Below are 26,605 nucleotides of genomic sequence, written 5' to 3' on the forward strand. Positions count from 1 at the left end.
TTAAAAACAGTGAACTGTATATTACACATCATTTAAAGGAAAGATCTTGTCTGTTTTACATATGACTATCATTTCAGGCAGTAGTGCCTCTAATTTGGAGGATTTTATGAACTCTTTCAGTTTTGTCAGCTTTTACATGGAAGGAGTAACTTTCTCCAATAATATATAATAACAACATGAAATTTATAAAGCACTCTAAATACTGTAAGGTGATGCAGCAAAGTGAGATAATCAGTCTAAAAAACTGATAATTAATCACGGTCAAGGAATCAAAGAACGATGCAATTAAAGAAGCACCAGGCCACACAATACACCATCATCAGGACATGTATCATCTCTAACATTGCACAATGTACTACATTTTAATCATAATATTGTTTACTGGCAAACATTTTTTGGCTGTTTCTACTGTCTAACAGGTGCATTGTTGCCATGAGAGACTACGGTACCGGTTTTGTGCTCATTCCCGTGAAAATAAGTTCCATGCACCGTGCACTATTTGTATCAATTTTATGGCAACCCATGCCACCGCAAGCCACCTTTCGTCCATTGTAGGCTGTTGTAAACAAAACACAGGGTGCCCCATCTAGTCACAAACAATTGTGTAGTCATGAAATAGCCATGTTTGACTGTCATAAGCACATGACACATTCTAAGCCTTCCTTGAACTAAGCAGATGTCTTCTTATTTCTTCCGCATCTATTCTTTACCATTCCAGAACCAACAAGCGCCACTTTGAAGTGCAGGGCATCACAGGCATCGTGCAGGACTTATTACGGACCAGTGGTCAAGAAAATACATTCTTAATGCTCAATCTCAGGTCTATCTTGTTCAATTTTAATGTTGCCAAGAGATCGCCTACATCGTAATTGTGATGTGGTTGTATCTGGTGGCTTCAAGATTTTTGGTGCTCTTGACTTGCAGTTGGAAGATTTGGTGTTCAGGTCTGTGCAAGGCTGATTTTAATAGCACCCACATCCTTCAGATGGCCAAGTACATGTAGCTGGCATTATTACCGAAGGACGGTTCAGAAGATTAAACCTCTAGCCTCTCATAGGCAACCCCTCCACACCCTAATCCCATTGCAAATTCCTTGCTCCAGGTTCTTCAAATTTTTGTTCAAAGTGCAATTCCAAGCACCAAACGTTGACTTTGGTGACTGATGTTTTTATTCATTTATTTTTTTTGGGGGGGGGAGTTAAAAAAGATGAGCATACCAAAACCGAAGTAGGGTACATGTAGCATCAGTAGTCGTAACTCAGTTTGTCAATAAACATCCCCACTGGACGTTTTACGCCTGTGTTATTATTGCATTTGCAAAGACATTAACTTCTCAGCCATGTTGTGTTTCCAGTTTGTCCATTGCCTCAACTTTGTCCAAGGCCAACTTCGGGTAGATGCAAAACTTTTGTTGGGGTAAACACTAAATGAGAAAAAGAACATCAGTAAGAGTTAAGTATCATTAAATTGTGTTGAAAATGAAATTAAAAGGAACCACAGCACAGGTATGTGACAAATAAATTATGCATAAATTATGTAAAAACCATGTGGAAGCTGTCAACAGCCCAATTTTCTTATTCAACACATTTAATTATCCCTTTTGGCTTTCCTGAAGGTTGCTGAAAAGCCATAGTTTCTGTCAATGTTTTTCCCTTTTGTTTTCTTCTTTTCCTTAGTTTTTCTGTCTATAATCCAATAGGTTTTTTACATCATTTTTCTCAGTGGCACTTTTGCCAGTTTTAAATCGTTAATCTTAATCAAACTAAAACCAAGTTAAGAGTTAGGCTAAATTTGTGCGCTGAACATTGACGTCGTAATGATGTCATCACAAGTCACATGACAAGCCATTATTGGCTGATTTTTTTCATGGTCAATATCTCTGATACAAGTCTGATTATTAAATTTTGTTTTCCTCCTAGACTCTTATGTGTCGTAGACGGAAATTAAGATGAAGTTATGATGATAGCTTTTGTGAATTATTGTATGTTCCTTGTTTCATTCTTCTTCTTTTTTGCCTCTAATATCTTTTTTCCCTGTGTTCTACATCCTCATGATACTTGCTGTTTGCCTGTGATATCTTTTTCCCTGTGCTCTTCATCCTCATGATACTTGCTGTTTGCCTCTGATATCTTTTTTCCCTGTGCTCTACATCCTCATGATACTTGCTGTTTGCCTCTGATATCTTTTTTCCCTGTGCTCTACATCCTTATGATACTTGCTGTTTGCCTCTGATATCTTTTTTCCCTGTGCTCTACATCCTTATGATACTTGCTGTTTGCCTCTGATATCTTTTTTCCCTGTGCTCTACGTCCTCATGATACTTGCTGTTTGCCTCTGATATCTTTTTTCCCTGTGCTCTACGTCCTCATGATACTTGCTGTTTGCCTCTGATATCTTTTTTCCCTGTGCTCTACATCCTTATGATACTTGCTGTTTGCCTGTGATATCTTTTTTCCCTGTGCTCTACATCCTTATGATACTTGCTGTTTGCCTCTGATATCTTTTTTCCCTGTGCTCTACATCCTCATGATACTTGCTGTTTGTCTCTGATATCTTTTTTCCCTGTGCTCTACATCCTCATGATACTTGCTGTTTGCCTCTGATATCTTTTTTCCCTGTGCTCTACATCCTCATGATACTTGCTGTTTGCCTCTGATATCTTTTTCCCTGTGCTCTACGTCCTCATGATACTTGCTGTTTGCCTCTGATATCCTTTTTTCCCTGTGTTCTACATCCTCATGATACTTGCTGTTTGCCTCTGATATCTTTTTTCCCTGTGTTCTACATCCTCATGATACTTGCTGTTTGCCTGTGATATCTTTTTTCCCTGTGCTCTACATCCTTATGATACTTGCTGTTTGCCTCTGATATCTTTTTTCCCTGTGCTCTACATCCTCATGATACTTGCTGTTTGCCTGTGATATCTTTTTTCCCTGTGCTCTACATCCTCATGATACTTGCTGTTTGCCTCTGATATCTTTTTTCCCTGTGCTCTACATCCTCATGATACTTGCTGTTTGCCTCTGATATCTTTTTTCCCTGTGCTCTACATCCTCATGATACTTGCTGTTTGCCTCTGATATCTTTTTCCCTGTGTTCTACGTCCTCATGATACTTGCTGTTTGCCTCTGATATCCTTTTTTCCCTGTGTTCTACATCCTCATGATACTTGCTGTTTGCCTCTGATATCTTTTTTCCCTGTGTTCTACATCCTCATGATACTTGCTGTTTGCCTCTGATATCTTTTTTCCCTGTGCTCTACATCCTCATGATACTTGCTGTTTGCCTCTGATATCTTTTTTCCCTGTGTTCTACATCCTCATGATACTTGCTGTTTGCCTCTGATATCTTTTTTCCCTGTGTTCTACATCCTCATGATACTTGCTGTTTGCCTCTGATATCTTTTTTCCCTGTGTTCTACGTCCTCATGATACATATACATGTACTGGCTGTTTGCCTTCCTAATCACATTTCTCTTTGCTCCTTACCCATATATATAGTGCTTACTTTTTGAACTCATAACATTTGTTCTCTCTATGCTTGGTATCCATATAATATTTTTCTCTTTGCCATTTGCAGCACTTTGTCAATAATTTCAGAATTCTGGCAGTACTTGGTTTTACTTTTGTGACCCTATAATGCTGTTTTCTACTAAATGGAACATCCATTTTGTGGTGAAAGCACCCCTGGGTAGTAACTTAGGATGTCCCTGGGGCTGGCCTGAGTTCAACTTTGCATCTATTCATACTTGTTTCCTCAAACCATACTTATGTACCTCACCCAGGGGTGCAACCTCATTTCTCATTTAAACAAGTCAGTCATTGGGTTGAGCACTTCCCAACACATTGTCTGTAACTACCTGACATTGTAGCCTCTCTATCATAACATCTACCAAACAATACATGCTACTTGTTGATATTCATTATATTTACATCCAGCATGTCAGCCATTGCCATAGTTTCTACTTATGTAGCCCATGCACTGCTGTTGAACACTCCTTCTCTGATTTCATAATCTTGTACTGTCTTGTAGCCTTTTCTTAAACACTGAAACTTCATTTCAATTTTCAACATGTGATGATCCTCCTGTGATGACATCTGTCTTCTGTTCCAGAATTTGCTCATGAAATGGCCCTAAAAACAATCACCACCACGCTCTGTTCTCATTGACTCTGATGATCCCATTTTGTATTCTTTGTACATTTCTTGACCAGTAAAAGATATTTTCGACACATCAAATGGCTGACACAATGCAGTTTCACGTTTGCTGGTTAATGGAATAAACTTCAAACTGACTCGCTGCATGTAGCATCCGTCATTTTTTCTATCATTTTCACAGTGTTCCACTACCTGTACAGAACTTCTCAAACATAGACTACGACCTCTGATATTATCTTCATCATAACTGACATTAGTATCTATCAAGACAAAAAAAACCTGTAATATGAACTGCTTATTCTCATAAATGTCGATTACGTGTATTTTCGAATATCAAAACAAAATCTCCACACACTGTGTCATGACTATATGTATATATATGTACATGTACACCCTTATGCCGACATTTTTTCTGTCACTATCTTGCTAACCACAATATGAATCAAAGAAGTAGAACAGTCTATCTTGCGGTACTGAAAATGTTTTCCCATGAAAAGTTTTTGAACAGGCACAGTATTTCTGAAGTGTCTGCTCAGCCTGCACTACTCATTGGACCATGGAGCCATGATTGGACTAATGTTAAATTTGACCAAACTCCTCTCCCCCTCCAAATGTCCCAGAAACCCCAGAATCTATCAATTAAATCGAGGTGGTTATTATAACCACCTTGATGAAAGCTTCTCTGAACAACCCAAATGTCATGTTCTTAAATTCCCCTGATCACTTCTATACATGCATATTTATATGAACTCTTCCTATTACAGCACATGACTGTCAAATTGCAATCTGTTATTAACTTTATAAACAGTCTCAAAATTTTGACATTTTGAAGGCCTGTATCTCTGACACTACAACATATCTGATTAACTTGGAACTTTGTATTCAAGGTGTAGTGTGTTTTACATGATTATTGAGATGATGTCATGATGACATCACATTTGCTATAAATCATTTTATTTCTCATATGTTTTGCTTTTGAGTCAACCTTTCTCCTGAAGGAAAAAAGATATTGCCAGACATATTTTCCTTTGTGAGGCAAAGTACATGTAGATGTGCACCAGTTACACAATGTTCGTGACTTCATGGTGACATCATAAAAGTAGAAACGCTTTTGTTAGCATTATAAAGGAACACCTGATAGTAATATAACTTGTTTTGAGGATTTACATGTATCTCATCATCAGTATAATTTTCTATTATTGTGTTCATATTTATTTTTGTATTTGATTCTTTCACTTGTAATTTTTGATACTTTTCAAAGTCAGCTGTGCTCATGAAGTTGGGCATGCCCAACCCAGTAAGTTGACACTGGACAAAGTTTGGCCGTGATTAAAATTAATGTGTAATGTATGTAACAATCCGCTGATGTTATCTCCAAGAAATCAATCATGATAGTTTTTATCCTCAGACAATTTGGGCCAAGAAAAACTTTGATGCCTTTGTATATATGTTGCACCCCCACGGCCACGGGACTAGCCGCTACAAGGTGTACATTAATAGTTGATGAAAACTGTAAAACAAGGACAAGGAGACACTGATTTGGCTTGGTGTAGCTGTCAATGTTCTGCACTCACTGGAGTCTTGGGTCAGAATACATCACGCAAATCGCCGATAATTACAACAAAAATCAGGAACTCAGTCCGAAAACTATTTGGCTAACAGAATAATTAAATAGGCAATCTGCTATATATACACGAGGCTTGTTCTACAGACTAACATGTCCATCTATGATTTCTAAGTGCCTTTTACTCAAAGTTAAATACTTAAATCGCATGACTGAAACGTCGATTCTGGTATCGATAAAAATATCGATTCTGGCTCACTTCGCCATAGACATAATCGATTCCATCACTAAATCGATACTGGGCCTATTCTTATCTTTAGTCCAAGGATAACTCACTACTTAGTTATGCATGAGTGCTTTCCTATGCTGTGCTCTAACTCTATGGCACATGCCACATGTACTCAAGGAATATATCAGTGCAAACTGGCCCTTATAAGCAATTGTACAAAACTAGCCAAAAAGGGGGGTTAAGTCCCCAAAGAAATACCTGTTTCAACAAAAGGAACATATGGGCCTGGGAAAAGTAGTTACTCTTTACAATTACAAAGTAAAAGTTGAGAATGCCGTTCTCCATAAATGCCTGGGAGCAATATCTATAAGTCAAACAGTACTGCCGAAACTTGTTCTCAAAAATCTAGCATTCTCAGTTCAATACACGTGTCTTCGTACAAGATAAATCACGCAGTATTCCAACTGGCAAAATTCAGTCAGGTCTCGGGGAAGAAAGTTAATTGACCCCATGTTCTGCAACACTATGACCATGTGCTTTCTTCAAGACAAAGGACTTAAAACTTACCAGGCTCTAACATCAGTTTTAAATAGCTTTACATTATACATGTAGTTAAAAGCAACACATGTTCCCTGTCAGCACTTCCATGATCTGTCGTTAGGGTAAATAGGTAGAATGTAAGAAATGCAACATACCTGTAAAACAAGGACAAGGAGACACTGATTTTGCTTGGTGTAGTGGTCAATGTTCTGCACTCACTGGAGTCTTGGGTTAGAATGACCCTAGAACAAAGGCCACCACACAACCCTCCAGTGTCTCCCAGGAAGTGACATCATTTCCTGCCACATGTGCCCAACAACTGTTTCATGAGAGAGTGTGGCACTGCACCTGAAACAGCAGTGCACACCACTGACTGCAATAAACATAAAATGCAAATGTGGTTCCAAGAAGGATGAGGGAGGTGGTGTTTTTAAAAAATAAAGGGGGGGGGGTTCCCAACCCCACAACACTCTCCCAGGGCAAAATAAATGTTGTCCTCAACATTTGGCTTAAAATGGAAAATGTCTGAGTCCAAGAGTCATTATTCTGCATGGTCCATGGGAAGGCACGGATGTTCCACGCGGTGTCGGGTAAGAATCTGGTCACCATGATTGCATCGGTGTGTGAGCGACATGCCAGGGCAGCATTATTGGTGCAGTCCACTGCATCGGAGCTGGTGGCCACAGCGGTGTTGGCTGGATGGGTAATGATGTGAGCATGGGCTGCTGGTACATGTACTGAGTGGAGAGGTATGGGCTCACATTGCTCCTTCCAGTGCTGACTGAGTTGATGCCTGGCTGCGCTTGTGACTCGGGCTCACCTAGCTGTTGGTAAGTCAAGCGCTGTGGGGGCTGCCGTTGTCTGGTTGGGTAGTTCCGGCAGTCCTCTGAGGGTGCTTGATTGTCGGCTGGATCAGGGGCATCAGCAGGAGTAGGGGCGTCAACGGGACCAGGGGCGTTGACTGGGCCAGAGGCGTCGACTGGGCCAGGGGCGTGGGCTGGAGCTGGGGCACTGGCTGCAGCTGGGACATCAGCTGCAACTGGGGCGCCGGCGGGAACAGGGACATCGGCTGTAACTGGGGCGTCGGCTGGAACTGGGACATCAGCTGCAACTGGGGCGTCGGCTGGAACTGGGACATCAGCCGGAACAGACTTACCAATCGAACCAGGGGCACTAGGCTGCTTGTCTACAGTGCCCGCTTCACTCTGGTTTGTGGACGGAATGAATTCCTCGGCTTCATGGTTCAGCTGCACGGTTGGCCGTTTGCTCCTTGGGGCGGGGACTGGTGGTGTTCTGTCTATTGGCCGCAGTTGATTTGGATGGACCAAAACTGGGTACTCGTCATCAGAGCTACTGGATAGGTTCTCTTCTGGTCCAGTGTCTTGAGGAGTTTGTCTTCGCGTGCGGGGAGCTGGTCGGGGCGGGGGTTCTGTTGGTGCCCTCATTCCATCGCCATTGATATGGTTGCATGGCAACAACAGGTTCCGGTGGAGTGTTCTCTTCCTCCCATTTCTGTTCTCAGGGACCAGTTCATACACTGGGGAGTTTTCACCTAACCGCTTGACCACGATATGGACAGCTGTTTCCCAGTGGGCTCGAAGCTTGCCTGGTCCACCCGTTTCATTGAGGTTTCTCACCAAAACTCTGTCGCCAGGTTGGAGGACACTGCTGTGTACCCTTGTGTCATATTGGCGTTTACCATGGGCACTGCATTTCTCCGCATTCTGTCGTGCCAACTCATAGGCCTCTTGCATCTGTCTCCTCCAACGCTGACTGTACTCCTGGTGGTCCCTCGGATGGGCGGGTGGGTGCTGCAGCCCAAAGGCTAGATCGATAGGCAGGCGAGGGTGGCGGCCATACAGGAGAAAGAAGGGCGAAAATCCCACTGCATCAGAACGAGTGCAATTATATGCATGGACCATTTTATTAACCGATTCTTTCCAGCGGGACTTGTCCTTTTCTGGCAGGGTGCGCAGCATTCCCAGAAGGGTCCGGTTAAATCTCTCCACCTGGCCATTACCCTGAGGATGGTAGGGAGTTGTCCTGGATGGAGTGATGCCACTTAGCCTCTGGAGCCTCTGGAAAAGTTGGTTCTCAAACTCCCTTCCCTGGTCATGATGGAGCTTGTGAGGAAAACCGAACCTCAAGACAAAATCATTGAAAATTTTGTCTGCAGCAGTCTTGCCGGATTTGTTAGTTGTTGGGTAAGCTTGCGCGAATCTGGTGAAATGGTCCATCACTACAAGGATGTATTCGTACCCACCAACACTCTTCTCAAGGTGCACAAAATCGATTGAGACCAGCTCAAATGGTGCTGTCGTCACAATACTCTGTAGTGGCGTTCTCGTCTGGCGGTTTGGCTTCCGCTGCTGCAGACATTTGCAGACGTTGGTGACAAAGTGTTCAATATCTCTTTGCATGTGGGGCCAATAGAAGCGGTCTCGTGTCAAGTGAATGACTCGTTCAGCCCCCAGGTGGCCCATCTCTTCATGTAGCTCTCGATAAACCAAGCGATGGTATTTAGAAGGGAGAACGATCTGGGACCTTTCACCTGATCTGCGACGTAGAACTCCATCTTCATCAACACTCAGTTTGCGCCAGTCACGAAGAAGTATAGTGGTGTCTGCATGCTCACCTGCCCGATCGTGTCTGTCTGGTAGTTGTCCACGGCTGACATGATGCAGAATCGGGCCGACGATACTATCGGCTAGCTGGGCCTCTTTTAACTCTTGTTTGCTGATTTTCTGGATAGACTCTATCTTGTCATCAGGGCAGGAGGTGGTAGTTGTGATAGCTGTTATCCATGGGCAAAAGATGGACTTTCTCGCTCTGATTGCCTGGGCCGCTGCACTCATGTGGTCCATGGTGACCTCGTTTGTACACTGCCCCATGTACTCATCAATCTCCAGAGGAGTACGAGACAGTACATCAGCGTCAGCGTTGTTTCGTCCTGGGCGGTATCTGATGTTGAAGTTGAAGTCTGCAAGCTCTGCTACCCACCGGTGCCCTGTTGCATTGAGCTTGGCTGAAGTGAGGATATAGGTGAGCGGATTGTTGTCGGTATACACTGTAAAACTAGGTGCGTAGTACAGGTAGTCCCGGAACTTCTCAGTGATCGCCCACTTCAAGGCCAGGAACTCAAGCTTACCGGAGTGAAGATGGTAGTTCTTTTCGGCAGGGCTGAGAGTGCGCGATCCGTAACCAATAACCCGCTTCTTGCCATCTTGCTCCTGGTAAAGTACTGCTCCCAGCCCATCTCGAGAGGCATCGGTGTGCAGGATAAATGGCTTGTTATGGTCCGGGAAGCCCATTACTGGAGGACATGTCAGGCACCTCAGTAGACGGTCTAGAATTGACTGATGCTTGTCTAGCCAGGCGATCGGCTGTCGTGACGAGATTTGTGCTGCACCATTCTTCTTTGGTGTCCCCCTCAGTGGTTTCCTCCGTTTCTCACCATTCTTGGTGGATGGGCTGACTGATTCTGGTTTCTGTAGCAACTCGTACAGTGGCTTGGCGATGCTGGAAAAGTTCTGGATGTATTGCCGGTAGTACCCGAGCAGACCCAGCATCTTCCTCAACTCACCAACTGTACTTGGCTCCTTCTCTCGAAGTGACTCTACAGCTGCCACATCAGCCGGGTCCATCTTATACCCTTCACTTGAAACAATCCGTCCCAGGTAGCGCACTTCTTTCTGGAAAAGGGTGCACTTGTTTGGTCTCAATTTGACACCTTTCCCTTTAAGGCGCTGCAATACTTGACGAAGATGCTCCAGGTGGTTCTCAAAGGTATCACTGTAGACCAAGATGTCATCCAGGTAGACCACAGCAATTTCACCAACCAGTCCATCTAGGCAGGACTCCATACACCGCTGGAATACAGCAGGGGCATTTGTAAGACCAAATGGAATACGGAACCACTCATACAAACCCCAGGGAGTGATGAATGCTGTAGCCGCACGACTCTCTTCCGCCATAAAGCCTTGATGATAGGCTTTGCCTTGATCTAGCGTTGAGAACCAGGAATTCCCACCGAGGCTATCGAGAACATCTTGGATACGTGGGATGGGCTGTCTGTCTGGTATTGTCTTACGGTTCAGCTCTCTGTAGTCAATACACAGACGAAGAGACCCATCCTTCTTTCTGACACAAACGACAGGGGAGGAGTATGGAGACTCAGACTTTGAAATCCACCCTCGTGCCAATAAATCTTGTAAGTAAGACTTGACTTCTCGGTAGAGGGGTGGTGGCACCGACATATACGACTTCTGGACTGGCTGATCGTCTTGTAGGCGGAGATGCATCTGTAGATCTCTGATGCACCCCAAATCATCTTCGTCTCGGGCAAATGCTCCTGCTTCCTCCCTCAACATCTTCGTTGCTAGGTTACGCTGATGTTCTGTTAGTTGGCTCAGATCAACCGGAGGGACCCATTCATCACAGTCCTTTGTAGCTGTGACTGGCCTCGCCTGCACTTCAGCTAGGTCTGGTTTCAACACACGCTGGCAGGGCAGGATCTCGTTGACATGGGAAAGGGTGCCTAACAGGGTGTGTCTTCTGAGCACGACATCACGGTTTGCACAGTTGGCTACCAAGATAGAGACTTGGCATGATGGTCCTCTTCCTAGCTTGAATACGGATGGCTGAGGTTGGAGTTCGTCTGGGGATGGAGCGGTAAGATCTGGCTCGAAGAGAACAGTTGTACCTGCTGCTAAATGATCAAGATGCACCCGACATGGCACTTCCGCAATGCTTCTCTTTGGAATCGTGACATTTCTTCCAGCTGTAATGCAGCAGATGTTGTTTGGCAACTCCTCCTTGATGAGTTGGACAAGAGTTCTGAGTTCTCTTTTTGCCATGGATGGAAATGCAGCTCCCACCGCTTTTACTGGATTCGAACCTGCATTGTCCATGTTGACAAGCTCCTCAATTACATTATAACCGATGATAGGATCTCCAGTGGTTGCTTGAGTGACTAACATTGGTACTCTAATCTCATGACTACGCTCTGTTACCAATCTGAAAGAGACTTCGAGCCATCCATCAAAGGGGATAGGTGAGCCATTCGCTGCTGTCAGGTGGAGGTCATCTACGCCCAAGAGTTCTGAAAGGGGTTGTATCTGCAAGTCTGGGATATTGGCCGTTCTCCAATCGCTGGGGATGATGGACACCTGTGCACCCGTATCCCACAGTGCTCTAGTCCTCACTCCCTGGATCGAACAGTTCACCAGGCATCGTTTCCCCACGAGTCGGGCCACTTCGGTTTGTTTTGAAGAAGATATACGAAAAACATGGGACTTCTTGGCTGTAGATTTCCTGGTTACTGCTCGTCCCGCTGCAGTAACCCGTTGTCGTTTCCCGCCCCGTGATCCCTGGGCTGGCGGCATCCGCGGGCGAAATGCTCACTCGAGCCACATCGATAGCAATGGCTGCAGAAATCACCATTACCCTGCTGCTGGCAATCAGGACAACCCCGGCGTCTCATCTGGTTGTTCTGTGACCGTCGGGGGTTAGACTGCAATCTCTGACCAGGTTGCAGTTGCTGGCCCCGAGAGCGATCGGGATGCAGGGAATCCTGCAGAGTTGTCAGTTGTCTCTTCAGGTTGGCTAGCTCAGCAATTCCTGCCTTCAATTCTGCTATGTCTGACATCAGCGTACCCTGTTTCGTTTTCCCCCTCTCCACCATTTCCACTTCACTGCGGTTGCCCTGCTCCACTGCTTTCACTGACGCAGTTTTTGGATGAGCCAACTTCTCCTGTCGTTCAGCCTCGTAACTTGCGGCGACATTGAGTTTCTCGAAGAGAATTTCATCTGTGGTGGTGGGATCTTGCAATAGGGGCCGGATCTCATTCTTGACTGCATCACTTCTCAAGCCTGTTTGGAGTGCATGCAAGAACATGCTCTGGACCAGTGATGAATCATACTTTAAGCCAGATCCATTCTCTTGACTCGCGAAAATCACTTTCTGGCGTAGGTCTAGGGCTCGTACCAAGAAACTCTGTGCCGACTCTTTGTTGTCTTGGGCTAGACGAGAGAGTTGGTGATACAGCTCCGTAGCATCTTTTTCCTGGTAGTGTGACCGTAGTAGTCGACGGAGGCTTGGTAAAGTCAGGTTGCTCCTTCCCTCAAGGTAGCTACGGAGAGCGCATCCTGGGACAACAGCACGGATTACCGCTTCAACAATCTCCCTTTCACTGTGACCTTTGGCTCGGCCACTCTCGATCTGGTGAGCCAAGCTGGAGAATGTCAGCCGGTCTCGCTGACCTGGCTTCCCAATCTGCCCAGAGATTTTGAACTCCCTGTGGGTGAGAGTCAACAGTCCAGTTTTGGAACCAATGGAATGAAGGGGGGCCTCAGCGACTGCATCAGGTTTCTCCTTCATCAGTGGTTCTTTGGTTTCTTCTTGGGTCACTGCTGCCAAGCCCTGCAGGAACTTCTCCAGCTCTGAATAGACAGCCATCCCTTCATCTTCTTGGTCTTCCAGCTCTTCCCGCAGAAGATAGCGGTGAACTTTTCTGGTGAGGGACTTGACACTGTCCTCCCTCTCTGTCAGATCCTCAAAACCTGGGAGGCCCAAGTGTTGGCATACTCGGAGTAATGAGGCCTGGGACAGTGCACTAACCTGCCGCATCAATTGCTGGCACAGTTCCTGCGGTGACTTTTCCATCTTTGCAGGCGAACAGGAATACACACTTGGGCCAAACTCGCTAGGCTGGTCCTCCAGTTGTTCCCACCGTCCCTCGCTTATGGCTCTTCACCGTGGTCTGCTGATGCCAGCCTTTCTCCTCGTCAGGTTGTGAAGTCACAGGTCCTCACTGCCACTACCGCATGTTTCTTTGGGTGTCTATGTCACTGGACAGGTGCATGCCATTGACTCTACACATCAATGCAGAGACAAAACACCTATCCCTTCGTGGTCGCCAAATGTTGCACCCCCACGGCCACGGGACTAGCCGCTACAAGGTGTACATTAATAGTTGATGAAAACTGTAAAACAAGGACAAGGAGACACTGATTTGGCTTGGTGTAGCTGTCAATGTTCTGCACTCACTGGAGTCTTGGGTCAGAATACATCACGCAAATCGCCGATAATTACAACAAAAATCAGGAACTCAGTCCGAAAACTATTTGGCTAACAGAATAATTAAATAGGCAATCTGCTATATATACACGAGGCTTGTTCTACAGACTAACATGTCCATCTATGATTTCTAAGTGCCTTTTACTCAAAGTTAAATACTTAAATCGCATGACTGAAACGTCGATTCTGGTATCGATAAAAATATCGATTCTGGCTCACTTCGCCATAGACATAATCGATTCCATCACTAAATCGATACTGGGCCTATTCTTATCTTTAGTCCAAGGATAACTCACTACTTAGTTATGCATGAGTGCTTTCCTATGCTGTGCTCTAACTCTATGGCACATGCCACATGTACTCAAGGAATATATCAGTGCAAACTGGCCCTTATAAGCAATTGTACAAAACTAGCCAAAAAGGGGGGTTAAGTCCCCAAAGAAATACCTGTTTCAACAAAAGGAACATATGGGCCTGGGAAAAGTAGTTACTCTTTACAATTACAAAGTAAAAGTTGAGAATGCCGTTCTCCATAAATGCCTGGGAGCAATATCTATAAGTCAAACAGTACTGCCGAAACTTGTTCTCAAAAATCTAGCATTCTCAGTTCAATACACGTGTCTTCGTACAAGATAAATCACGCAGTATTCCAACTGGCAAAATTCAGTCAGGTCTCGGGGAAGAAAGTTAATTGACCCCATGTTCTGCAACACTATGACCATGTGCTTTCTTCAAGACAAAGGACTTAAAACTTACCAGGCTCTAACATCAGTTTTAAATAGCTTTACATTATACATGTAGTTAAAAGCAACACATGTTCCCTGTCAGCACTTCCATGATCTGTCGTTAGGGTAAATAGGTAGAATGTAAGAAATGCAACATACCTGTAAAACAAGGACAAGGAGACACTGATTTTGCTTGGTGTAGTGGTCAATGTTCTGCACTCACTGGAGTCTTGGGTTAGAATGACCCTAGAACAAAGGCCACCACACAACCCTCCAGTGTCTCCCAGGAAGTGACATCATTTCCTGCCACATGTGCCCAACAACTGTTTCATGAGAGAGTGTGGCACTGCACCTGAAACAGCAGTGCACACCACTGACTGCAATAAACATAAAATGCAAATGTGGTTCCAAGAAGGATGAGGGAGGTGGTGTTTTTAAAAAATAAAGGGGGGGGGGTTCCCAACCCCACAACATATATGAGTTCATCTGTCAGTTTGTGTGCCTTTGTGTGTGATGTGGACAATTTAATTATTAAGTGCCTTTGAAAAATAGGATGTCATGACAACAAATCACCGTCGGTATAGGGTTGGATTCAATTTTGTGTGTTGGAGATGTGTTGTTAAAAAAAGTAATGATAGCTAAATGTTTGTTGAGCATTGTAGTAATTTGTCTCCTTTCAGCCCTTTCGTAATAAATACCCATGAACTGTGAACACCATGCTTTATTGTGTGTTTTCTGGTTTATGTAGCTTAGCTGAACAATGGTTTTTCCAGAATCATTGGAAATGTGCTGTTTATAGAGATTTTTATTGTTGCGTTTTGACTCCTAGAAATCTCCATTGACTCCTTGAAATCTACATTGAGGCTTGCCCCTGTTCGCCCATTTGCTTGAAATGCTATGTGTAAGTGTCACATTCTACGTTTTCTATCGAGTCAAGTTGAACAGACCATACATGTACATGTATGCTGGGTTGCCTAGGTCAGTTAGAGCTGGTGTCCAATTAGAAGCCATCATTGCATTTTTTTTTTTAAAAAAGCAGGTTTTTCTTTCTCGATGCAGTTAATCCAAGACGAGTGATATGTGACAGTAAACTTTGCAGTTGTGGTCAATGTGGTAAGGGTGTGTTCAAGGGAATACAATTTCAATGATTTTCATGCTTTGTAAAGACAAGTGCTTTTTTCAAACCTCGTTCTTGTGTTGAATGTATTAGATTTGAGTGTACCAGGATTTTATGCACTTTAAAAACTGGTTGAAGTTAACACCCAGATTGTTAAGTCAATAACAATTTTAACACCCCAGATTTTGCACTTTGTCATTATTTTATATTTTCATATGAGCATTCAGAATGTGCTGGAATATTGTAAACTAATTTTTTGAGCTTTGTCGTGGGTAGGGTTTGCTTTACCAGTAAGTGCAGTTTTGGTTTTAACACAAGTGCTGCATTGCTAAAGGCCTATTGTCACAAGGCTACAAAGAAAAAAACCATTGTTTAGCAAATTTGTTTGCTAAATTGTGAATCCTTTACTCTTGTGAGGTTTTTCATTTAGATCTGGTATTAATTGATTATAGTGACCCTTGTTGCAGTAATTGAACAAGTTCTGTTACCTTGAGAAATAAATGAACCTTTGTGTATGAGCTTTTTCCTAATGGTTGAATTTTTAATGATCAATGATATCAAATATGCCAACTAAAACACTTATTTTCTCTTGTATGTGACCAGAATTAATTACTGTAACGGATATTTTCAATTTATTCATAACAACTCTTTGGCATTGTCTCCCCATAGTATATACATGTGTAGTACAGGTTTATACTGTATGTGAAACTACGAATGCATTATTGAGGCTCATGATCCATCAGCACGGCGTCTTTACGCCCGACTGAATCTCCCAAACACTGGATTTCCCAGAACCATTTCTGGGCCATCACGGCTGCGTTGTGTGAGCATGCAGCACTGCAGTTTATGAAATAAGGTATGGATGATATGTAAGCGACCATTTGCACTTTGCCGCAAGTGTTCAGAATTCCCTTGCATAGTTGGTGTATAAACCGTGCTTGCACTGAACGTATACTCATCACAGTCAAAGTGGATTGGCAATGGACTGCATTTGGATAATCATACTGGTAAGTTGTTAGCATGCGGAAGGACTTTAATTTGTTTAACAGTTTAGTTATGTCCAATTCCAGGGTAATGGATTATTAGACAATGAGGGTACCGGTACGCAGAGTTTGGGCTGAGTAACATTCCCAATTTGTTTTATACAACCAAGTGTGATCCATACTCAAAAATATCTTCTTACAGACAATGTGTTGTGTGACATGTCACCCAGTGAATTTTGCCGCCTAAACAGGTCTATTATATACATTGACCTTCGGAAGACACCCTACTCTGAAAATCAAAACTTAACCATGGGAGCACATCACTCCAGGAGAAGTCCCTCCCCCACCCATTTGGAATTTTGACGTATGAAAATTGGCACACCCTATGTGCAAGCCACAGTTTATTAGCTTCTATGTGTGTGCCATCGGCCACCCCCTCAGAAATTTAACCCAACTTTGGCACTGAGAAAAATGTTCAAGGTTGTTTTGCTCAATATACTTGTATACAAGCTTTTTTGCAAGATGAGCTGCTTTGAGGATGAAAAGCAAACATCACACCAGTTAACCCAGAGCAATTCAGCTATGCCGGGCCTACACATTTTGCAGCTTATCACGTGTCAAAAATGTCTGGTAATGTTTACTGAGCTCTCTTTATTTTCATTTTCTAATTGGAATTGCTTGGAATTAGAAATCAAGTGGTTACAATGTCGGAGGGAAAGGTACGTGTACATGCAAGTTCTGCAAAGAGCTTCAGACACAAGTGTATGTCAAAGGATGCCTCGATTTTCCAACTGAGCAAAGTGTATTTCAACTGTTCAGATATCTGGAGATTGATTAAATCTTAGGCCAGCTTATGACTATTTGACTGCAACCACTGATGATAAATTTCTGCCTTTTCCTTTCTCTAGATATCCGTTGTTTGGACTTGCTATTGCACCAGTCGCTGGCCAAGTCCTTTTGCAATCAATAAAGGTAAGATTGAACAATGACTTTTGCCATTGGCTAATGGGTTGGATTGTTACCAACTGGTTCAATGAACCCAATTTAGCATGTAAACTTAATTTGCCCTTTATTTGCATGTAGACTTGATTTGATATTGTCTCCAAATAGTAGGCATGTGGGTACACTATGAGATTATTAGGGTAACTACAAATTGTAGAATTCATATTGTTTGATATCACATGTAACAACCTTGGATGTGAGAATTATGGTACTCAATATTGCCAGTGGCTGATTAAAAGGAAAGTGTTATGGCAGAACTTGCTGTCGTAAATTGAGAAAAATCAAGTTAATCAATGCGTTTCATACCCCTGCATATTAAAAATCTACATCCCACTTGTTCATTGAACACCGCTGTGGGAAAAAGGTGTACATTTTTGGCTGATCGCCTCGGAAAAATGTGCACTGCACAAGAAAGGTATGTTTGATTTTCGCAAACTTGGTGTCAAAAATGACCGTGAAGAGTTACTCTAAAAACTAAAGGATCAATTCCTCAAAAAAAATGCAATGCATCAACTATCCGAATTTTCGATCTTACCAACTAGTAGATTGTTGATGATTAAACCATATTCAAAATCAGTTGCAATAACGTAATCACTTGTACATTATAATCACTATAATAGCTTCTCATGTCTAGGAGTAACTCCCGCCACAATTTAACAAGATTTAACAGACATGAGATACTTCTTGCCTTGTTGAAACTTTTTATTCCTTTTAAATTTTTTAAGGAATTATTTAATTTTTGAATCATAAAATTTCTTAAGAATCTACTTGAAACCAGCCTCCATAGTGCAATTTTCTCATTTGAAACAAAAGAATTTGGCATTTGAATATTCAAATTCAGAAAATTATATCTGAATATTCAATAATCATTCGAATATTCGTTACAGCCCTAGTACATTTTCTACTGAGTCAATTCAAGGGTGAATATGGGGAGAGCATATCTTCTTCACAGGGGCACAAAAAGTCAGGAATTTCATTATGTGGTACTATCTTTTGTGGACTTTTGGAGGGATGAGTCCCACAATTTTAGGCTTTTTACGTGCTTGGGGAAGAAAGGCAGTGGAAGTTAGTTCCAGAATTGCCTCTCCGTCATTTCCGTCTTTAATACTTCATGATTTAAGAAGGCAAAGCAGTTGTGATGCCATTTATACCATATTTTTTATCTCTTATATGCCCTCACCTCATATTAATCTAGCCTTTGGATTTTATGTACATGTACTAAGCAGTGTGTGCATAAAAGTCATTTAAACTTTGTGCACATTTAATACCCCAAAAGCAGTTTCAATCATCACCCTTTCTAAAGATCTTTTGTAGGACTAAAAGAATGTACCTGCCAGGTTTGGTGCTTCATACCAGTCAGCCACAGTTGTATCAGAAATGGGACATTTTGGCCACCTTACTAATAAAGCCTGCTTTAGGCCCACAAGAAAGGCATCAGGATTCAGATGTGGGTTATGAAATGACATTACACCTTTGTTTTGGGAGTTAGGATTCTTGTTAATGAACACAGTCATTTAAAACAATTCCCCCCCACTCCCCTTGCAGTACCTGGATACTTCTCATGGCATTGATCCTTGCCGATGGTTAAATTCATAACCACCCAAATTAACTTGCTACTGAGATCACTTTCATCATGGAAACTCCTCTTCTTTGTGTTAAGTTGACATAATACTGATGCACCGAAAGTTTATAATGACTTTTGGTATCATATTTACCACAGTCATTTAAAACAAAATCTACCCCCCCTGGATACTTCTCATTGCACTGATCCTTGCTAATAGTTAAATTCATATCCATCCAAACATGGAGACCCTTCTCATTGAAAGTTTATAATGACTTTTGGAATTATATTTTTGCAGTAGCTATACACATGTAGCTATGACACCTTAGACTACTTGCTGTACATCTATTGTAACAATCTGTACCATTATAAATAAGAACCAGACCAGTGTGTGACAAGTGTACATGTTTGTAAGTCTTGATAATCTTATACGGATGGGCATTTTCTTAATGTGCAGTGTTGTTACTGTAAATTTTAGAAGTTGCATTATGCCTGCCCTGTATTTGTATCCACTACCTTTCTAATTTTTGATTCTTTTGGGGCCCATTTTCTTTTTAATTAATTTTAATCATTATGGGTTTTGGAATGATACATATATCTTAAAAGAAATGCCAGCAGATCGAATGATTCCACAGATCCTTGTGTCGTCAAAACCTTTCTCTCAGTATAGGACCAGTTGTATTGCTTTATTTGTACCATTTATAATTCATTACTTTCGGAAAATACACAACTGAGCAAAACCATTTACAACCTGATGGGCTGCCTGTGTCATCTTTTGTTACTGCATCATTTGTCATTTTTAAATTGTGTCGACTGCTTCACAAGATCGAAGCCAACGTAAAAATGTGAAAAATGCATGAACATTAGAGAGATGGATGTTTTGTATCTATGACTTTGTGAGACTACATTCAGTAATGGAAGATGACTGATGTTGGCTAGTTAATCCATTGCATTAGCTGGCAGACTTGAACCCTGTAGGGTCTGCACTGAAGTCACTCATCTATTCCGTGTGCACTTCAGTCTTTTGTTATTACAGAGCCAAACATTCATTTGGGGTTGTTATTAGAAACTAAGGGGATGCTTGTGCAATACGTGTGGCCTCACGGTCGTACTCACTGTATCTTACCCAGCATCCTATGAGGAGATTATGAGAAATCTAACCCTACCACCACCTCCATCAACCCCCATCTACTAAAGAAATTTCTGAAATCGTGCAGGATGTTCTCGCACTAAAAGTCAAAGAAAAACTCAAATACCATCAAAGAACTGGAGGAATTTGTATATTGGTGTAATTTTGTTTACAAATTAGTATATTTGTATACATGCACATCGCCCTTTTTTCCAAATAGGATGTCAAGTTCCACTCAGCTTTGCCTTATAGAGGAGAACATTCAGTCAGAAATGAAGTCATTCTTACCATTGCACTCATAAACTTTCATGTCTCCATTTGTATGGATAATTAGGCATTATGTTGCAAGGTGTCGGCATTCATCACTACAGTGCTGCATTTACATTCATTCAGCCTGTCGTTTTTATCATTATGCACACCTAAATGATATTTTTATTCTGTTGAGGGGAGATGTTCTGTATAGGTCATTCCTTAATTATTAATCTTTATTTAGCAATTATCTGCCATGTTGAATATGGGTTTTAAACAGAAACGATAAGGTAAAGAAATATTACATTTAAATTGTAAAGTGTTATTGTCTGGAATAGATTTCTGTTGCAGTATGCTTCGTAGGATATAATGATGAGGATGAACAGATATCACAAAAAATTGTATACATGATGGACATCAAATTAAGGGAGCTTCTCAAAGACAGCGTCCTAAAACAAGGTCATAATTAATAGTAATTAATTTCCTTGCAAGGCTTCTTGGTGGGTAATCATACTTGATTGTCATTTAATCTCTCTGGAGGTCTAGTGCTGATAATCCCATTGAGTTTGTTTATGGATCATTTTTGAAATAAGTCATAAATTTTTTTCTCTATCCCTTGATGAAACGAGGAACAGAATGAGTTATTCTGACCGCACTAGGGCTTGAGAGGGGAAGGATATACTCCAGTGGAATCTCCACTAGGCTGAAGCTATTCCCAGATCAACATTTGTGAAAAACAATTACTGTTGTCACGTTGTCTTCTTTCCGTGGTTTAATGAGGCGTGTGAGCCTACAGTTCAGGTTGCTTCACCAAAAATAAATAACACATTTGGTTACCAATGGATCTGCAGACTCTCTTGAAATTGTTAAAACTCACCTGAAAACTCATCTTTTTAAACAGCTCTTCTCTTAATCTTTCTCTTAATGCTGTTACTTAATTTGTAAAATTTTGTAATTGTAATTTTACAGTGCTTTAAGATGCGTTTTTAGGTATTTATTATCATTGTTATTATTAATTGACTATTAAAGTTTTACTCACTGAAAGGAAAATGTGAATAATACTGTTGTAAAGTTTGCACTTGCTATTTACACAATTTGTAAAAATAAAGACAATATATAATATTTTGATAAAAATGAAACAATTAAAACAGCTCATTTCCTCTCATCAATCACCAACTTAAAAGCTGGAAAATCTCCTCCAACAGGTGTATCGAGGGGAATCTTTTTTGGAAAATATGATAATGTTAGAATAATTTGGGGAGGGTTATGCGTAAAACAAGAAAGATGAAAGAAGAAGAAAACACAAGAAGTACCCGCCCTTTGGGTTGTTTTGGAGCACATGGAGATGAAATACCTGCCATGCCACTGCACATCTTGGGATGGATAGCATGGCAGCGCAGCATTATAACAAAAGTCACACTGCAATATCTGATGGATAATGAATGCTTGTGATGAGTGGCTACGGAATGAACAGACATACAGTAGATGGTTCCCCCACCCCACACCATAGCCGACAGTTTATCATTAGTGCTACATTGGGTATTCTTGTCAGTCCTGATAATTCTCCAAATGTCAGCATGTTTCACACAGAGTTCAGAAATAATTGATGTGGCATGATCAGTAATTTAATAATCAGGTTAATTTGGCCTTGTCCCTTCTCTCCTTGTTATATTGTCTAGTCTTTTTGGGTCATATAAACCAAACTAGCTAGCTTCAATACAAACTTAATTTGGCGTCGGTTGTAAAGCATTAACTGACGTGCATTTTACCAACCTTATCCTGTCCATTATCTTATAGAAACGGGATGTCCTTACTACTCCAAGCGTTACATTGACACCTGCTACTCAGTGCAGGCAGCCGTTGGGGAAGAGATGGGTCTCAACTTTACTGAGGCCAGAGCAACGTGTTTCCGTATTGGAATGGACCTGGTGTCATGGCAGAGCACAGATGAATTGGATTTCATACAGTCCACAATCAGGTTAGAAATGGTTACTTTCCAAAAATCTGCATTCAGTCACACTTTAAACCAAATAACCCATCCTCACAAAAAGTTAGGCAGATCTTGAAATGTACACGTAGGTCATTTTCACAGAGAGCAGCATGCGTTTTCTTTTGCTTATTGTTTTCCAGTGCATGTTCACTTACATCTATGACTTTAGAGGGTTATGCAAATTTCTGCAGATTTACTTGTGTGTTCCTCCAAATCACCAATATAGTCATTCACAGAGTACTGGTCAAAATGACAATACAATTTCATTTGATGACTTTGATATCTGACAGCGATGCTGATGCTTGTCTGTATGACATGGGCATCGCAAGGGAGCCCCCCCCCCGCAATTAAACTGGAAAATAAAAAAAGGGAAAACAGCCAAAGAAATGAAATCACAGAGATCAAAAGGGATGAAAATCACCAATTTGATCAGAAAACTTCAATATGACCCCTTCTCACTGTTGGTTTGACAATTAAAAGCTGAGGAGTATTTAAGCCCCTCGAAAAGTTTTTCCTCCTGGAATTAGGTCCCCCCCAACAAAAAGAAATCTGAGCAACACCCATGTTGTAGGGTCAAATCCTGCAGTGCAGGCCGGTAACATGTAAATGTAGATTCATGAAAATATTAAAGTATCATGCAGATTTATCAAATTAATACCGCATGTCACAGTGAAAGCCACCTGTGTGAGGTGTTTTGCATTTGTCATCTTTTCACCTGTAGACACTTTGATTACAACATGACGGGAACACACGATATTGCTACTCAACTGCCAAATGACATCAAAGTGTGGACAGGCCTGCAGCTTACCTCCGAGAACTTTTCATGGGTGAATAAGAAAGTCTTCAACAGCAGTGCCCTGTAAGTTATGAACCCCTCCTCCCAAAAAGCCATGTTTCCTTTAACATTCAAGCAATAAAAGGGTAGCAAGGAGAGTAATTGTGGTTTAATGTTATTTTTTCACCTCTAAATATTAATACAAGTGTCTGTCGGATTTAGCCCACAGGAGTATTCCCTCTTTCCAGTGTTCAAATATGAACCAATTACAAAATACATGTAGGGAACAGTATCCAAAAACGAACAATTTTTGTTAGGCCTAAGAATGACCATTGATCTGAAATATCAGTAAACAATTTTTAAAATGTAACATAAATTAAATTACATAAAAGCTCCTTTCAGACATTAAAATGATCATTATGCTCTAATTACAGGCCCTCATTAATGCAGTTACCAGCATTGTTGTTTCATGTATGTTGTAATGTATGGTTCTCGAGTGCATTTTAGTCTTTCAGTTCACTGCAAATTAATTTACATGTATTTGTGATAATTTCAGAAGCTTAAGGCCAGTTTTCTTTTCCGGAGAAAGTTTTTCTGGTGCATTTTTCTGACAGTGTTTGCCTAAAAGAAGTCATAGAAAGAAAGAAATACTTAAATCTTAAATGAATTGACTGGGGGATTTAAACCTGTGACCTCTAAAAATTCACACTAGTGTTCTGAGTTAGCCACTTTAAAAACCTTTGGGCAAGTCTGAATTGTTTGTCTTTAGCTACAAGGACTGTACTGGTTTCCGCAATAAGCGTAGCCTCAGGGAGACGGTAGCCTGAATCTGAAACAATGAAATTCATGTCTGCTAGCTGGAGAAAAAACACCTAAAAATCACTTACTTGACTGTGGTTCTGGGAGATCAAAACATGTAGTTGACTCAGGAGAAATGTCAAAGGTGTCTTTAAATGCCAAATATCGAGGATTTACTCATCTGATCATTGAAAAATTAGGGTAGAAATGCTCTGTGCTCAAGACATTGTGAAGTGTCTGAAAAGGGTGCCAGCATGGTATTTGACCTTAAATGAACTATGGAGTTGAAGAGCCCCACCATGAGGTGGAGTTTAACAAGTAAACAAATGCACAGACAATGAACATTACACTCCCCGTCTAAAAATAATCTGAGGAGAATTTTTACAGAATAACTAAGAGGATCATTGTTTGTGCTTGGTACATCTGTCAGTCAGTATCGGGGTGCTATTTTGAGTCGGACGCCCTCTCAAGGAGCACAAGTTCCGAGATTGGTCGCAGGTAGGTTCGGCGTGTCCCGTCGACGCAGATCACGATATCGACTTTGCGGACTCTGGAGTCATCACTGGGGTAGGTCTTCGTGACACGCGCTAGTGGCCATCTGTTGCGTGGAAGTCCCTTTTGCCGGAGAATCACGACGTCCCCTTCTGAGAGGTCAGGCGTGGCCTGAGTCCATTTCTGACGGGGTTGGAGGCTCTGTAGGTACTCCTTTCGCCATCGTGTCCAGAATTGATTAGCGAGGTACTGTTCACGTCGCCAATGTTGTCGGCCATACAGGTCCTCCTTCACAAAGTTGCCAGGGGGAGCGTCGACGGGGTGAGACTTCAGGGTAAGAAGCATGGCCGGAGTCAGAGGAAGCGGGTCGTTTGCATCTGAAGAAATGGTCGTGATGGGTCTAGAGTTGACAATGGCGCATGCCTCTGCCATAAAGGTGATGAGGACATCGTGGGTAAGTTGGTGTTTCCCAAGTTGAATGAACATTGAATCTAAGACTCGGCGAATGATCTCAATCTGTCTTTCCCAGATACCTCCGAAGTGGGAAGCTTTAGGGGGATTGAAGATCCATTCACAGTTTTTCGATGTCAGGTACCTGGCAACCTGTTCTTGATTGAGTGTTCCCTCGGCGCCAATGAAGTTGGTCCCTCTGTCACATCTTAGTCGAGCAATGGGGCCCCGGAGGGAGCAAAACCTTCTTAGCGCAGAGATCAGGGCCGAGGTGTCCATGGCCTCGATAACTTCCACATGTACAGCTCTGGTGCAAAGGCAGGTGAACAGCACTGCCCATCTCTTGGCCTCAGCCGAGCCGCCTCGCGTCTTTCTTGTGATGACGCACCATGGGCCAAATACATCCATTCCAACGTTGGTGAATGGAGGGGTTGCTTGCAGTCGGTCTTCGGGTAAGTTCGCCATCACCTGGGTAAGTGGTTTGCCTCGCAGTTTGCAACATACAGTGCAGCGATTGATCACGCTTCGGACTAGGTCGTGGGCTCCGATGATCCATTTTCCTCCAGCTCGTACTGAAGCGAGGGTTAAATGTCGACCCTGGTGTTGTACTTCATGGTGGAAATGTCGTATTACTAAGATGGAGATGTGGCTGCTCTTGGGTAGGAGTACAGGATGGCGTCCTCCAAGGTCGAGATCCGCTCTTCGAAGCCTTCCTCCGACTCGAATGATTCCGTCTTCGTCGATGAATGGGCTTAGTTTACGGAGGGGACTATCCTTCTTCAGGGCGTTTGTTCCGCCTGACTTGAGAGCAGCCGTTTCGTCATGGAAGTACTCGTTCTGGACGGCACGGAGGATCACGTTCTCTGCCTGCTGTAGCACTCCTGATGTCACTTGGCGAGGTGGGTTTTTGTCGGTCTCATCGTTTTGTGATTTGAACCCTTTCACGTGGCTAATCAGAGTTGATACTGCTCGCAGAAGGGTCGTCCATGAAGAGAATCGGGAGAAGCGACTGCAGCCCAACTGCTGTCCATTCTTCGTGTTGGCTGTGCCATGTGCCTCGTCCTCGACACTCGTGTGAATGACGCGAGATTCTTTGCGCACTTCAGGGTCTTCTTGGTTTACGAGGAATTCGTCTCTTGCATGGATCTCCACGATTCTGGAGGTGTCTTCTTGATTCCAGAGGAAATCTGGTCCTCTGAACCACATTGTAGCATTCAGCTGGCTGGCTGGGACTGATCGAGAAGCTAGGTCGGCTGGGTTTTCATCGGTGGGGACATGATGCCACTGGTTTGGGGTAGACATGGTGTGGATCTTGTGCACTCGGTTGGCGACATACACGTGGAAGCGCTTAGACTCGTTCGAAATGTAGCTGAGGACGATTTTGCTGTCTGTGTAAAATGAAGTGCTGTCGATAGATATTCGATCTTTGAACTCGGACTGAATGATCTTTGCCAGCTCCGTTGCCAGCACCGCTCCACACAACTCCAGACGAGGAATTGACACGGCATGCTGAGGCGTTACACGCGCTTTGGCCAGTAAGAAGGAGACGTGCGGTCGGTCGCAGTCGTTAATGAGCTTCAGGTATGCTACAGCTCCTATAGCGTGCTCACTGGCATCTGAAAAAATGTGAATCTCCCTCCGCTTGGCATTGCCGAGTTGTTGCGGTTGGAAACACCGAGGGAGATGGATCTTCTCGAGGTGATGGAGTGAGTCGTGCCAGCGGGTCCATCTGGGGAGATGCTTTTCTGGAAGTGGCCGATCCCAGA

The 26,605-nt window shown here is 42.6% G+C and overlaps 2 protein-coding genes across 5 annotated transcripts in view; both read left to right on the plus strand.

Annotated features, from left to right (window-relative positions):
• ccdc138 (coiled-coil domain containing 138) overlaps positions 1-15,005 on the plus strand; it is a 30,433-nt gene extending 15,428 nt beyond the window's left edge. The window contains exon 13 of the mRNA XM_087132679.1: positions 719-15,005. Coding sequence (XP_086988805.1) covers positions 719-869 — 151 coding nt within the window. The 3' untranslated portion in view covers positions 870-15,005. The remainder of the gene's footprint in view (positions 1-718) is intronic.
• Positions 15,006-15,081: 76 nt separating this feature from the next.
• The window catches only part of LOC110984415 (adhesion G protein-coupled receptor L4-like), a 52,327-nt gene continuing 40,803 nt past the window's right edge, over positions 15,082-26,605 (plus strand). For 2 of the 4 annotated variants that reach the window (XM_087132676.1, XM_087132677.1), the window contains exons 1-4: positions 15,147-16,417; positions 17,302-17,365; positions 22,132-22,312; positions 23,046-23,183. In XM_087132676.1, coding sequence (XP_086988802.1) covers positions 16,391-16,417; positions 17,302-17,365; positions 22,132-22,312; positions 23,046-23,183 — 410 coding nt within the window. In that variant the 5' untranslated portion in view covers positions 15,147-16,390. Of the gene's footprint in view, positions 16,418-17,301; positions 17,366-22,131; positions 22,313-23,045; positions 23,184-26,605 lie in introns of all 4 variants that reach the window. The other 2 variants (XM_022244615.2, XM_087132678.1) reach the window with 2 other exon arrangements.

The sequence above is a fragment of the Acanthaster planci genome, linkage group LG02 (genome assembly GCF_054643075.1).
Source record: "Acanthaster planci isolate LZ-2023a linkage group LG02, COTS_SCS, whole genome shotgun sequence".
In the NCBI taxonomy this organism is placed as follows: Eukaryota; Metazoa; Echinodermata; class Asteroidea; order Valvatida; family Acanthasteridae; genus Acanthaster; species Acanthaster planci.